The sequence below is a fragment of the Alligator mississippiensis genome, chromosome 9 (assembly GCF_030867095.1).
Source record: "Alligator mississippiensis isolate rAllMis1 chromosome 9, rAllMis1, whole genome shotgun sequence".
Taxonomy (NCBI): domain Eukaryota; kingdom Metazoa; phylum Chordata; order Crocodylia; family Alligatoridae; genus Alligator; species Alligator mississippiensis.
Window position 1 is genome coordinate 75,666,097 of NC_081832.1, and position 14,409 is coordinate 75,680,505.

Genomic DNA, 14,409 nt, shown 5'->3' on the forward strand with positions numbered 1-14,409 from the left:
CCCATTGCTCCTGCGCTGCATATGCTGACTGCCGTGCAGGGGTCGTGTAGCAATGCCCAGGCCATGCCCTTTGCTTCTCTTCATCTCAGGACTGCTCCATGAGAGGGACAGTGACCTGGTACCTGGCATGCACAGAGCAGGAGGAAGTGGGCAGGGTGGGCGTCACGTGGCAGCGGAAGGGGGGGAACTGGGGTGAGATCGCCCTGTTGGCAAAGAGTTGGTCGCCAAAAGGAGGCAAAGCTGAGACTCTTCTGCGGCTTGGTGGTAGAAGCGGAAACAAGCAGGACTGTAGCAAAGTGCCATAGCAGCTGGGAAACTGTGTTGGAAGGGGGGGCAAATGCACTGGGACACACTGGTCGCCATTATTCTGTACTAGCATCACTGGGTGCGTCTACACGTGCTCATTTACTGCGCAGTAACCAAAATCACTGCTCAATACAGGTGTGTGTCTACAGGTGCACGCCCATACTGTGCAGTAAATATGGTGACTTACACCAACTTGAGCGTAAATTTGATACCTGCATCATCCAGGTATCAAATTTACGCCCGATTAGTTACTGCGCAGTAAGGCACATGTAGACGCCTTACTGCGCAGTAACACTGTGTGTGTGGACTGACTTGGAACTAACTTTAGTCCCAAATCAGTCCACATACAGCGTTAATGCACTTTAATGCCTGCATGTGTAGATGCTGGCCTATTCCTGCTTATTGCATGGTAACTTACTGCACAGTAAATTTAAGCTGGTGTAAATGCACGTGTAGACACTCCCACTGGGGGCTAAGGGCACGTCTACACCTTCTTCACTGGGCACCAACCTTTGTGTGCACTGCCTTCTGTAGCTCCCCAGTGCCCTAAAATCCTTTGTGGTGTACAGAGGACCAGCGGCGACTGGTGCCGCCTTAGTCAGGGGGGGCATATGCCCCCCCTGCAACCAGTCCCGCTGACCGGGGGGGCTGATTTCCATCCTGTCTGGCCTCTTTCAACAGCACCTTCCAGCACTCCTCACTGGCTCTTTGTGCCTTACGCCTGAATTCCCATATCTGTCCCCCAGCATCTGAGGGACAAGCTTATTTCCCTGCCCTTTGCCCCCCACCTCCTGCCTGGTTGCAGCTACTGATTCCTCTCCATGGTTTGTTAAGCACTCGGTAATGAGATCTGAAAGCTCTCGTGGTTAATGGTTAATGATACAGGTTCCCACACAGAGCCGTGGGGCTGTGCTCCCCCCGAACACGTAAGCTGGAGAAGGCATCCGTATGCATTGCAGCAGCTGAGTGCACGGAGACACAGGGGCTGGGTTGGATTCAAGGGAAAACTCAGACTGGTTTTGATTTGCTGCTACTCTGCCCTATGCTCTCTTCACCTACGGGCTGGCATAGAAGTGGAAAGCATTATGGGACGAGCGCTGCCATCAGTGGTGGTCCCCCAAAGAGACGTTCACGCCCTGCTGTTCGTGCTGTTTCCTCCAAGCCGACAACTCACTGCTTCCCAGAAAATGTGAAGGGGGAAAATAAGGGCTTTCCTTTCCACTTTGGTAAATGCTACCTGGCCTTCCTAAGTGGAGTTGATTTTAAACCTAAGGGGGTTTAAAATCATCTCCGCTTGTTGGCCTGTGTTCTGGCCCATACCCCAGTGCACAGCATACCTGGACACCCAGTGGGAAGGCGGGATTGCAGGCCTCCGGACTGGGGCTTCAGAGACAACGCAGCCCCAGCTCTGATGCAATCGGAGCTGGTAATTCCCGGCCACCTTTTACAGCAGAGTTAATCATTCAGTGGGGAGGTGGCTTTAGAGGATCCCCTTGAAGAGCCAAGCAAAACCTGTTTGCTCCCAGGTTGTCTCCTCCTCTTTACTGTCTTCAAACCAGCCTGTGCATCACTTGCAAATTAACTCATGTCCTGTATTGGCTTCCAAGCCCCGGGCCTCCCCTCCTTTGCGAGGCCAGGGAAGGCTCCTCCTGGAGGTGCCTGCATGCGGGTTAGTGGGAACGGCTCACTTTTGCCTGCAGCCACCGGCTGCCTCTTGCTCATTGTTGGAATAAGGGAAAGGGAAGCGAGTCGTGTTGGGACAGGAGCAGCAAGAGCAACAGTGCCGTGTTGCTGACTCCCAAACAACAATAACTTCTGCAGGCCGCAGCGGAGCTGAGCTTTCCCTCCGTCCCCTCCCTTGTCTGCTGCATCCTCTTTCTTTTCTTGTCTCCTCCTCATTAGCCACTCCTCAATTGTGCAGCCCAAATTTTGAGCAAGGAGCTACCAAAGGGAGTGGTGGCTTCTCCATCTACTGCTGTCCTTAAAGGCACCGGGAGCCTTTCTGACTGAGCTCTCTCTTAGCCAAGTCTGAGATGCCAGGCTGACGAGAGGGGTCCCTGTGTGGCTCTCAGAGGCCTGGGAGGCAGAGGAAGGGATTGCAGTAGCAAAGCAGCTCCAGAGATGCGAATTCGAGCTTCGCTCCAGACACATTGGATCCTACCCCCACTCCACTCCGCCAACCTGGTCACGTCGGGCAGGTGGCTGGGGGTCATATTAGCCTCATTGCTGTCTTGGGGGTGGTTGGGTGCAGACACTGGCCTGTCTCACCCGCCCAAGCTGGATGGGCCGCTCACTTGGATCCTTGTCTTTTCCTGATTATGCAGGAGGTCAGACCAGCTGAGTGAGTGGTCCTTCCCATCCTCTCCCTCACATCCCATTCTTTCCATTCATGTTCTCCCTTTTGGGATCCATGGCTCCGACTCCAAAAATCTGGGAAGTTTTGCAGAAGTCTGCAGCAGGTTTGCCTGGGGGCTAGGAGCAAAGCCCCCGCCTTGTCCTGACAGTGCTAAGAGGTAACTTCCCGTGGCAGGGGGCAACTTCACCAGCGGGTGCAAGAGCTGTGCAGCTGGCCTCTTACAAAGGATTAGCCAAAGGAGGCAGGTACACCTAGGAAGAGGCTAGCACGTGAATATAGGGACATAGGAAGCGATGGATGCTGTCTCTGAATGTGGCCAGGTGCTTCAGAGGAAGGTGTAAAAATACCCCTTGATGGACAATTATGGACTAACATACCCAAAGGGGAATGTTCCCCTGCTTCACTTGAGGCAGGGTAGGGTGGTACGGCTGCAAGAGTCGACAGTAGTCTTACGTAGGGTTTAGATTGGGTTGCATAGGTTTGGATAAGGGCTGATCCTGCCTCAGGCAGGGGTTGGAGTAGATTACCTCTGCAGCTCCCTTCCAGCCCAACTTCTCTACGATCCTATCATTCCTTCGAAACCCTGACAGTGGTTGACATAACCCTGAATTGTGGGGATTTATATCACCTAGGCAATATTAAATGATTGGATCTCAGATAATAGGGCTTGTTTTTCATTATCCATTTCCTTGATCATCCAGGGTAGGCTCCTGCTATGCTCCTGGATGTGACGATGTCTTGTGGCAGTGAGTTGCACAGGTTACGTATTGAAATGACATGTGGCTTTCGAGATGGCACAGACGTCCCCTGTTCCCAATGTGGTCGGTAGAGGGGGATCCCTCAGGGCGGGGAATCGTGGCATGGGCATCACCCCTTGAAGCCATGGGGTCTGCCCTGCACATTGCCGATGAGGAACAAAACATGGTCCTTGCAACCATCTTCCAAACATAAAGAAGCGGATGCATTTCGGGCTCCCGTTGTCTTTAGGAGCGACATCTCCTGTGCCCTGCTCAAAGCAGGTTTGCTGCAGAGATGAGCCGCACAACTGAGATTTGCAGCTCCAGTTCCTAATGCCAAGAGTCAAGTCCAGGAATGCGAGGCTTGGTAACAAAAGCCCGAGGATTTGCAGCTGGAACAAACCCAAGCAGGTAGAGGCTTGTTGCAGAACCGTGAGGGTAAGAAACTTGAGACTCGGGGCTGGCCTTTCAATTCAGGCGAGGACTTAAACTCCGGTGTCATCAGCCTGTCTGCGCTGAATGCAGCCCTCTGTTTGGAGATGAAAGAGGGAAATGGCCTCACACAAGTATTGCCTACCCCGTGCAGCTGGTCTTAGAGAAGCCTGTTGCTTCCTACCCTTGTGACAGTCAGCTGGAGAACGTGCACTCCGCGGGGAAGAGTAGACGATCAGAGGTACGAGATCCTGCTGAAATCATTGCCTGCGGTGGGAGAAGAAGATGGGGACCTGATGTACCAAGGGAGCCATGGAGCAGCTGCAGCTGACACAAGTGTGGGCCAGATGTGCAGTTTTAAATCAAAACCTTGACACCCCCAAGCTGCACTGCTTGCTGTGTCTTTAAGAGGATCCCACTAACGAAGAGACAAGTAGTTGTGAGTTCTTCGCCATGCTGATGCGCTCCAGGACGACCCTTTCCCGTGGGCCCTGGATCCCACTCAATACCCAAGAAGGACTCTTTTGTGTGGCACAAACCCCATATTCACATCTGAACACGTTTCCATCACAAATGATGTCTCAAGTACTGCCTGCAGGGTTGGGCTGGAGATAATCCATTGCCAGTGGCACGAATGCTTCATCTTCATTTTCATAGATTCATAAATACATAGATGTTAGGGTTGGAAGGGACCTCAGTAGGTCATCATTTTCTAATGTTTTTCCCCCTCTTTGTTGGCTTTTCATTTACTCTCCCTCTTCCTCCCTGCCCTTTCTCAGCAGGCCACGAGCGGGCAATGTTTCAGTGCTGTCAGGGGCAGACTCCTTGTGAAGGGGGCATTCCCAAGGGCGGCCTTTTAAACTCCTCTAACTCTGAGACAGCAAAGGAAAGGGCTGATTTCCCATTTAGCCATGACATAGGTCTGCAATAAGTAGCGTGCAGGCCAGACCGAGATCACGTTATCTCCATCTTGTCACGCAAAGTTAGGGCTGGGTGCAGATTGGAGCTTACGGGCGCCTGGGTTTATGCTGTGGGCTGCAGAGACATGGATCCAATCTCATGGATTCAAATGCTGCGCTGTTGCAAAACCTTCTCCAGGCTAAGTCGTGGAGCATTAGCAAGTGGGCGTCAGGCAGAGCTGGGGTTTGGCTGCCCTTCCTGCTCCTCTCTGAGCAGAGGCACCAAGGGCTGGAAGGTCCCCAAGGTTGCGATACTACATCGCCCCGGGAAGAGAGGGATGGTTTGGGAGAGCAGGGCAGCTATGGGAAGACCTTCAGCCCACAGAGCTGTCTGCTCAACCCCCTTCATCACCAGTGGAAACCAAAGCCCCAGCACGCCTGGCTCTATTCCACCAGACAGATGCCTATCTCCCAGCAGGCCCAGTTTCCCCAGGTGGCTGGAGGCTGAACACCATTGGGGGAGAGATCTTGAAGAGAACTGGGGAGAGGGTGAATTATGGTGGTGGGGCTGTGATGGGAGGATCCTTAGGTGCCTGGATGCAGCCAGGGGCCTTTGACAACAATGTGCATGTGTCCTAATGCAGGCACCAGCCTTTGGTGCAGCAAAGTGGGGAATGGATCTTGTCAAAAGCCTTTTTTTTTCCTGCCTTCTCCTGCTTTTTTTATTGCTCCAGAAGGAAGTTTTTTACAGTCCTTTCCCAATCAGCTCTGCTTGTGTTCCCTCCTACCGTCAAAGGGCATAGCCGGTCTTCCCTTCTCGATGCATCTTGGGTGCATTGGCTGGTTTTGGGACTGAGCCATTTTTCACTGTAACATGAACCCTTATTTGCCTGGGTTTTACTGGGGTAGGTGAGGAGCCTCACAGCCTGGGCTGTGTCAGTCTCTAACTTTCAGAGCTCCCCTTCCAAATGCACTGTTGGATCATGTCCCGAACCCATTAGGTTGCTTCTCTTCCCCTCCAGTCTTAGCTGAAATCGCGTGACTCACAACAATAGCCTCTGCGGTTTCCTCTTGAAATGAATCACGGCTCAGAACAATGCAAAGAGAGTGAGACTTTCCCAGTCAAGTCTGGCCGCAAGCTCACCCGCTCCAAACCGGTCTCCTGTGGTGGGATGTCCATCCAGAGGCAGCATGGATGCATCTGGATCATGCAGACCTCCATTGAAACGCTGCTGGTTTGGAAAAGCCCTTCTACACCTTCTTATGGGCTTTTTACTTTTTTGTAAGAAAAGATGAGCATTTTTGGGTGGGAAAAACTCCATTCTGAACATAAATCTAGAGTTTTTGGGGAGAAAAATAACCCTGTGGGACTGGCTTAATAGCTCTAAAGACTTCATGGTGCCACATATTTCTCCAGGTCCTGTCTCCCTTTTGACTTTTTGTGTAGGTGAAGTCACTCAATTTGCATTACGTTAGGAAAATCTTCTAACTTTGCTTTGTGTAACCACCGTTGTTTTGGAGAGGCTCAAGTGAACCCCCACATTAAAGGTATCCAGGTTGTAGCTGTGTTGGTCTAGAGGAAAAAGCAATCAGGACTTGTGGTCGAGGTGATATCTTTTATCTTTTATTGAAATCTAGTTGGTCTAATAAAAGATATCACCTTGACCATGAGTCCTGATTGCTTTCCCCATGTTAAAGAGATCATCCTCCCTCATCTCAGCACCACCTTGCTGCTGCTCACCTTGGGGTATCATATTTGCAGCTATTTTAATGGAGCAAGTAGCATATTCCTTTCCACACAGTGAACTCAGCATTGCTTTTACAATACGGTGCCTACAGCCCAAAAATTTAGACAAGCTGTGACTTTCTCTGGCAGCAGCTATGAATGGCTTCTTTATAATTACGCTCCGTACTTGCCTATAAACTGAGCAATGCATGCCAATGTTCCCAGGCAAGCCTTGTGGTTTGGATGACATGCAAGTCAAAGGGATGAGCAATGAGTCCTGATGAGGTTTGGAAGCCGGTCCCTGAACTATTCGAGCTTGGGATTGAAAGGCGAGACCTCCCCCAAGTGCCCACTCGATAAGATCAGCACTTGAGTTTCTTACAGGGCCGATGAGAGCATCTCTCATCACGTGCAAATAACCCCTGGGCTGCAGGGTTTGGAGGGTGGAGGATGGGAGAAAGCTCATGCCTGAGTGCCTCATTTTTTGTAGGGCTGCAGGTGGCAACATAGGGCTTGGCTGAGAGGCCGGTTGGCTCTTCAGCAAACATCTGGATTTTGTCACTACTTCCACACACAGGCTGTAGCATCTGGATGCTGGGCAACTGGTTACAGGTGACCCAGAGGGCTGGGAAGGGGAGGGAGACTTGATAGGTGGGAGGGCTATGAGTCCCACCCCGTGGTGATCCCTAGCATACCCCGTTGTCCTCCCAAGAGCATTGTACAAGGTCAGTAGAAGGGATCTGGGCTCGTCTAGTGGCACATCATGGAGAGAGAGCAATTTTCTTGCTAGGCTGCTCTGAATTTGCTCCCAAAACCTACTTTTGAGCCCTCTGGCACTGGCAGGTCCGAGAAAAGGCAGTGGGAAGTAGTGTCCTCTGCAAACTTCTGGTTCAAGGGAGCATTGGGGGCTTTGGGTAGGTGGGGAGCACTTAGTCCTGTCCTCTCTAAGCCCGCACTGGCACAGACAAGCCCTATGAGTCTCTCCTGGCTCTTCCCTTTGGAGTCTTTCTGTATTTGCACATTGCTCTTTTCCCTTAAGCAGCCCCATACGCTCAGCCCTGCAGTATCTTTCCCTTGGGAAGCCCTGAATCCACTTCTCAACCAGCAACGGGGGAGGTTGGAGGACGCCGCGGGGCAACAAGCTAATTCGCACGCCCCTTCCGTGGAGCGGGCTCCGGCCGCAGTCTGAGAGCAAGGAAATAAGCACGGTGCAGACCTGCAACCCACTGCACTAGTCTGACAACACTCACCTTGGCCCAACGCCACTAATTAATCTCATTACATCCTCAGACGCTTTGCTTTTCCTCCCTCTGTTTCCAAGGGTGGATCTAATGAGGGGTGTGGCAAGGCTTTTGCTATTAGACGGGCCCCATGTCAGAGCCACTGTAATAGTCTTAGGGACTGTTTACACGAAACATCGGTGGGCTTTGGAAGACTCTAAGTGATCTGCCAGCTAATCCCTGAGATGAAAGACACGGTCTAGGCAGATGGCAGAGCAAGGCTGAAGGGATATTGGTAGCAAACCCGGAGTACCCAAACCCCATTAGAGTCATCTTTCATAAGTAATGAATGCCTCACAGCGATCGTTCTGGTCCCTGAACAAAGTCCCTTCCATTGGGGCATGTCCTACTGGTGGTGATCTACGTGCTACTGGCCTCTGTTGCACAACCATGTGTTTGATTCCCAAGAAGAGTAAAACTAATTATTTGAATCTCTTTGATCTATATACCCTTGGGAGCATGAATGCTGCTTCTTTTTGAGAGCCGCGTGGCTGCAGTTAAGACCGTGACAGCTTCCAGAAATATGGATGGACCTCTCAACAGATGTTGCGATGCGGGTTTTGGACACAGGAAGCGGCCGCAGTCGCACAAAACACTGCTTTAGAGACCAGCTCTGCACACTACTCTGCATTGGTTATGCTCTCAGAAGCCCTGAGTGTGCAACACAGAGCTTAAAATGCAGACACTGGGTGTGTTCAGCCCTTACCTGTGCCGGGGTGAATGGCGAAGAATCCCTGGGGGTTTCCATTTAGGATGTGGAAAGTCAACTTCCCTTTGGAGCTGGAGTCCGGGTCGCTGGCATCAAGCTGCAGGACAGAGGTGTTTGGTGGAGAGTTCTCCATTACAGCCGTATAAAAGACAGGTCTGGACATCAGGGGTGGGTTGTCATTGATGTCAGTGACCTCAATGAAAATCTCAGTCACAGAGGACAGAGGAACAGATCCTAGGTCCACAGCTAACACGGTCAGCCAGTAGTGAGAGGTGGCCTCTCGGTCCAGTGGTCCCATGGTCAGGATTGTACCTGGAAGAGTTAAGTAAGCTCTTATCCTGGGCTCAGAGAAGTCCAACAAACCTGAAGAGTGTTACCCTTAAAGCTGATGTGATTAAATGTGGCTGTGACCCACTACCAGGTCTGGGTCACTGTGGAGGACATCTCTGTCTCCTCACTGAAATGGGTGCCTATCCTGCAGAAATTATTTTCGAAGTAGAAACGGCATGCCTTGAGGGTGGCTGGTGAAGGAAAAGACCAAAGAGTTTGTTGGGATTAGGGCTGGGCTGGGTGGACGTGGTTTCAGTTGGCCACCACTGCCACAAGTGCTTTTAGTCCTCCTGAAATTATTTCTGAATAATTTTGGCTGGGAAAGAATTCACTGGGATTAGATTTACTGTAGCAGGAAAGGAGAAGGGGCCTCTGTTTTTTTGTTTTAACTAATAGCTCAGTCATTAGGCCACTTGCCCCAGGTCATGAAGGTTCAATGCCCTCTTCTGCACATGGGGATTTGAACCCAGCTCTCCCATTTATCCTGGGTGAGCATCTAACTGTCATGTTATAGGGTGGGGAGGTCTCAACCCCAGGCTCCCTGCCTCCCCAGGTGACTGCTATAATCCCCAGGCTACCGAGATGCAGCTTCTCTCTGGTTGAAGGAGCATCTCAGTCGTGCAGCATCGACATGAGAGGCTGAGTGCACCCCACTGCAGATTGCCCTGTTGCAGACAGGTCGGGGTACCCTTGCCAATGTTGTGGGTCTGGAGCCCCTCAGTCAAAGGACAGGCTTGAAGCTGATTCTCCAACAGCCTGTGCAAATATCCTACCCAAGAAATCCCAGAGTGTGGCCAATGAAGGCCAAGAAGGGATGTGGAAAGGGGCAGCGGAGTACAGTCTAATCCTAATCATGCTGCGTGGCTTCTCCTAGAGGGGTATTAGGAACTTTGCCTGGTCTTGGAAGGTCTCTTCCCATCATGGAGACCCTAAAGAGGAGGTCCAAGCTCTTCCTGCCATACCTGAGGGTGCATATTGCACTCCCGTGAACGTGTATAGCTGGCAAAAAACCCACAGGCTTTGCAAACAGTTTAGGATCCAGAAGGGTTCTGCTAGTCGCGGGGCATCATTTAAGCCACTCTCTAAACTGCCCCTGACCCGAGGTGGTCATGACTCTGAGAGATGTGAATGTGTTGAATCCGCATGTGTGAATATTAAGTTATTTTTCAGTTGAATCTGCTGATGGCAATGCATGCATAGTTTTACCTTGTTACAATATAGTCTATGCCCACCAGGCTAGCAGTACTCTATCCCACACTTGTAGGAGTCATTTCTTGGTGAATTTGCATTTCTTGGCAAATGCCTTGGACAAACATAACAATTACCTGTGTCCTTCTCGATACGGAAGACAGACAGGCCCGTGCCCTCACGGATGAAATATTGGAGCTCTCCATCCTTCCCCTTATCCGCATCCTGTGCAGCGACCGTCATGACTGATGTCCCCTCGGGGCTGTTCTCTTGCACCCAGCCGGTGAACACGAAGGAGGAGAAACGAGGAGGGTGCAAGTTCTCGTTCACATCCAGGACGGTGACTTCCACGTGGCAGAGGGACGAGCGGGAGAGAGGCTTTCCCCCATCGCTGACCTGCACGGTCAGATTATAAGAGTCCCTTTTCTCATAGTCTAGCTCCTTCTCCAAGCTGAGAGCCCCCGTCGATCTGTCCAGGTGGAACACTTTCTCCTGGTCATTGAGGAAGCTGTACGCCACCTCGCCCCCAAAGCCAGTGTCCGGATCAAAGGTCTCCAGGAACAGCAGGATGGTCCCGAGGGGCAAGTCCTCTGGGACCTTCACCGCGTTGAGATCTGGGATGCAGCGTGGAGCGTTGTCATTGACATCATCCAAAGTCACAACCACATCGGTGACCGAAAACAGCGGATGGCCCGTTGTTGGCTGGTCCCTCGCTTCTATTTTGAGCACATAGCGAGGCCATAGTTCTCTGTCCAGGGGTCCAATCACTGTCACCTCCCCACTGACACTATGAATGGCAAATTTATCTGTGGGGGTCAAGAGGGAGTATTTTATCCTTCCGTTGCCATCTGTATCCACATCCTCTGCTTTTACTTGTGCTATTGTTGTCCCTGTTGTTACGTGTTCGGGTATCGCCACCCAGTATGCACCTTGTGGGAATTTAGGGGCATTGTCATTGGCGTCCAACACATTCACCGCCAGGAGTTTCCAAGCTGACTTCTGCGGAGTGCCGAGATCATATACGGTAATGTTAAGGATGTAGCAGCTTGTACGCTCATGGTCTACAGGAGCAAACACCTGAAGGAGACCCGTTTCTGCATCAATAGTAAAGCAGCTGTCCTCATTCCCATCAGAGATCACATATACCAATTTGCCATTGAAGCCAGTGTCAGGGTCCACAGCTACCAAGTCAACGATGGTGGAGTTGACTGGGACAGTCTCCATGATATCGATAGATCTTGGGAAGGTATCATCAAATTGCGGTGCATGATGGTTGATGAGATACAGGTTCAGAGTTGTTTCGTCCTCTTGGCCGTGGCCTTGAGACTGAGACTCGATGGAGTGGATGATTGTCTCCGTCAGCTGCTTCAGCACCCCTGTCTCCTCACACTGCATTTGGACTGGGAAACCTGGGCTGACCACGGTGATGTTCACAGAGGTGGGCAGAGCATAGTTCTCTCCATCTGTAGCAGTTATTTTCAGAGAGTAGAAGGGCAGTCGTCCCCCTGGGAGGTCCCTGAAGGAGGTGCTCAGGGAGATGACTCCAGAGATGGGGTTCAGCTCAAAATGCCGCAGCTCGTTGCCAGACATGATTTCATATTTAACGTGCTGCAGCTCATCGATATCAATGGCAGATACCATGGCCACCGCACCCCCGATAGGTAGGTCCCGGGGGATGCTTCCATTGCAGTTGGCCTTCTCAAACACGGGGGCGTTGTCATTTAGGTTGCTTAACATGAGGGAGACATAAACCTCTGTTTCGTGGCGGAAGGGCGAGCCCCAGTCTGCAGCCCAGACCCGTAGGTGGTACCATCGTTGCATCAGTTCATAGTCCATTGGCTTGGTGGTGGAGATTGTGCCTGAATATGGGTCAATGACAAAGGGAACGGATTTCTGGTTGGCTATACTGTAGGTGACAAAGCCGTTCTCCCCGTGGTCCTGATCAGTGGCTCTCACTGTTAGGACACTGGTGCCGGAAGAAAGGTTTTCATCAAAGTTGCTGTGGTACGAAGACTGAGTAAAGCTCGGAGCGTGGTTGTTGCAATCAATGATGTCAACAACGATGGTGGTGAAGGCATGACTGTTGGTGGTTGTCACGTCCAGTTCAAACTGAGGCTGCTCGTGGAAGTCCATGAACCTGACTGTCGTTATCAGCCCCGTGCGAGGGTTGATCTTAAAACTTGTGCTGTCAGGAGAGGGTTTCAACATATATTTCAGATTTGGAAAGACTGGGGTGATTGCAACCATAGCAACGTGGCTCCCCGGTGGGGAGAATTCGCTGAGCTGGACCTTGTACACGTCTTTCTCAAATCTGGCTGAGACGTGTTTGGGAGGAGGGATGTGAATAACTCTAACCGGAGAGTGGAGGGGTGGTTTGCTCTTGTCCTTGGCTTGCAGACTGAGATTGAAACCCAGTGGGTTATTCAGCCAGTTAATCTCCTTGGTTGACACTATCGTAAACTCATGGCTCCCGACATACGATTTGATAGCTTTGAAATGCCTCCCTGGATCTCCGCCCACAATGTCGACCGACTCTATCTCGCTTTCTGAGCCGTACGTCTCCGCCAGCAGCGTTGCATAGAGAAGGTCTTCAGTTGAATCAGGTGGTGTCACCGTCACGGATGAAATGACCGGGGGCTTCTTGATAGATGGCTCCACTTGGACCACTAGACTAGCCAGGTTTCCAAACCCGTTGCCCTCCGAGATCTTCCTCATCCTGTCCACAGCCAGGACCTGCAGCTGGTGCTTCCCTCGGTGGGTAGCATTCAGTCTACCAGCGGTCATCACAACCCCGCTGGTGGGATGCACGGTGAACAAGTGCGACCGGGTGTTGAGAGCGTAGTAGAAATCTGCATTCTGGCCTAGGTCGGCGTCCGTGGCGCTGACCACACCGATCGTGGTCTTTAGAGGCATGTCTTCTCGGATGGTGACTTTGTACGAGGGGGGTGAAAAGAGGGGTTTCAGGTCGTTTCGGTCCAGAATGTGGACCAACACTTTGGCCCACGCTTCGTAGGCAAAGCTCCTCTCGGTGGCTTGAATGATCAGCATGTAATTGTCCTTCACCTCCCTGTTTAAAAGAGCTGTGTTACCACTCCTAGTCCTTATCCTCAAGAAGCAGAAATCCCCAACAACGTGCTCCTCGGTTTTAAAGAGGCCAGCGTTGTCCCCAGAAGCTATTCGGTATCGGATGGCCCAGTCTGGGTCTTTCATGTAGATGCCCATTTTGACGTAGCTCTCGACGTAGGTCTTGGGGGCCGAGTTCTCATAAATGGTGGCGTTGTAAACGAGGTGGGTGAAGTGCAGAGGGGAGGGGTTGCCTTTCTCCGAGCTCCCACCTTGGGTCGTGCAAAATACCAGAATAACTAAGCTGAGGACGCACCTTGCGGTAACGGCTTCCATGGCAGGGTGTCCTCTCAAGCCCTGAAGAGAGACAAAGAGAGCAGTTAGAGAGCAGCTAATGTGGAGCAGAGACGGTTTTATTCAGGCCCACATGTTACAGCCAAAGGAGCAGCCTCCCTGACCTCGCTTCTCTTCCCTCCACTGGCACAACCATTGACTGTCTCTGTTCCTCATCGTTACCTTCTGCTTCTCTTTCCCCTCCCGCGGTCGGTCCCGCGGGCCCCAGCCCTGGCTCACCCCAACCTCCACTTCCTCTGCTCCTGCCTTCCAGCTGTGGAGTGTCTAAGGGAGAAGACAGGTTGGCTTCCTTCATTGAAATGTCTTCTCTCCTCTTCCAGCTCCGCCGTTACCTCGCTAAATTGTCTCTTCTTCGTGCCGCCTCATTGACTCCCCCGTCTGCGATCCCAGCTGCCTTTCCTCCATCTCTAACTCATTGCACAAGTCCTCCGCTCTCTGGCCTGCATTCCTCCCTCCCATTGGCGATGCATAGGGGGTGCACATGGGTGCGCGTGCACCCCTTGAGATCGGCCGTGCACCCCCTGGAAGAGCCAGCCACGAAACTGGAAGTGCACTTCTGGTTTCGCCGCTGGCTCGGCAATCGGCCGCACTTCCCGCTTGGCAATCTGGTGCCCTCCCAGACTTGGGAGGCACCAGTCGCCCATGCTTGCTCCTGTCTGGATTTTGCCAACGTCTTCCAAGAGATATCCAACAAAACATGACCTTGGCCTTCCCCCTCTCCTCAGCTTCCTTTCCAGCCCGCTTCCCTTCATAGAGTTCCTCTTCTTCCCTGTCACGGAGGCAGACATTTCTTGTCTGCCCCTTCTCCTCCTTTCATCCCTCCGCTTACCCCAGGGATCCCCTCTCACTTCATTTTCCTTGCACCAACTCTTGCCCCTTCCTCTACTCTTCTCTTCACTTCTTGTTCTCCTCTGGGTCTTTGCCCTCACAACACACACAGGCATTAGTCTTTCCTATCTTGAAAGGACCTGCCTCCGGATGCCTTTGCCTCTCCGTATCCCTTCTTCTTTTCATTTCAAAGCTCCTTCA

The 14,409-nt window shown here is 51.9% G+C and overlaps 1 protein-coding gene across 1 annotated transcript in view; it reads right to left on the reverse strand.

Annotated features, from left to right (window-relative positions):
- FAT2 (FAT atypical cadherin 2) overlaps positions 1-14,409 on the reverse strand; it is a 71,932-nt gene that overhangs the window by 42,491 nt on the left and 15,032 nt on the right. Inside the window, exons 2-3 of the mRNA XM_019488483.2 lie at positions 10,101-13,383; positions 8,443-8,757 (exon numbers count right to left, since the gene is read on the reverse strand). Of these exons, the coding sequence (XP_019344028.2) occupies positions 8,443-8,757; positions 10,101-13,362 (3,577 nt within the window). The 5' untranslated portion in view covers positions 13,363-13,383. The remainder of the gene's footprint in view (positions 1-8,442; positions 8,758-10,100; positions 13,384-14,409) is intronic.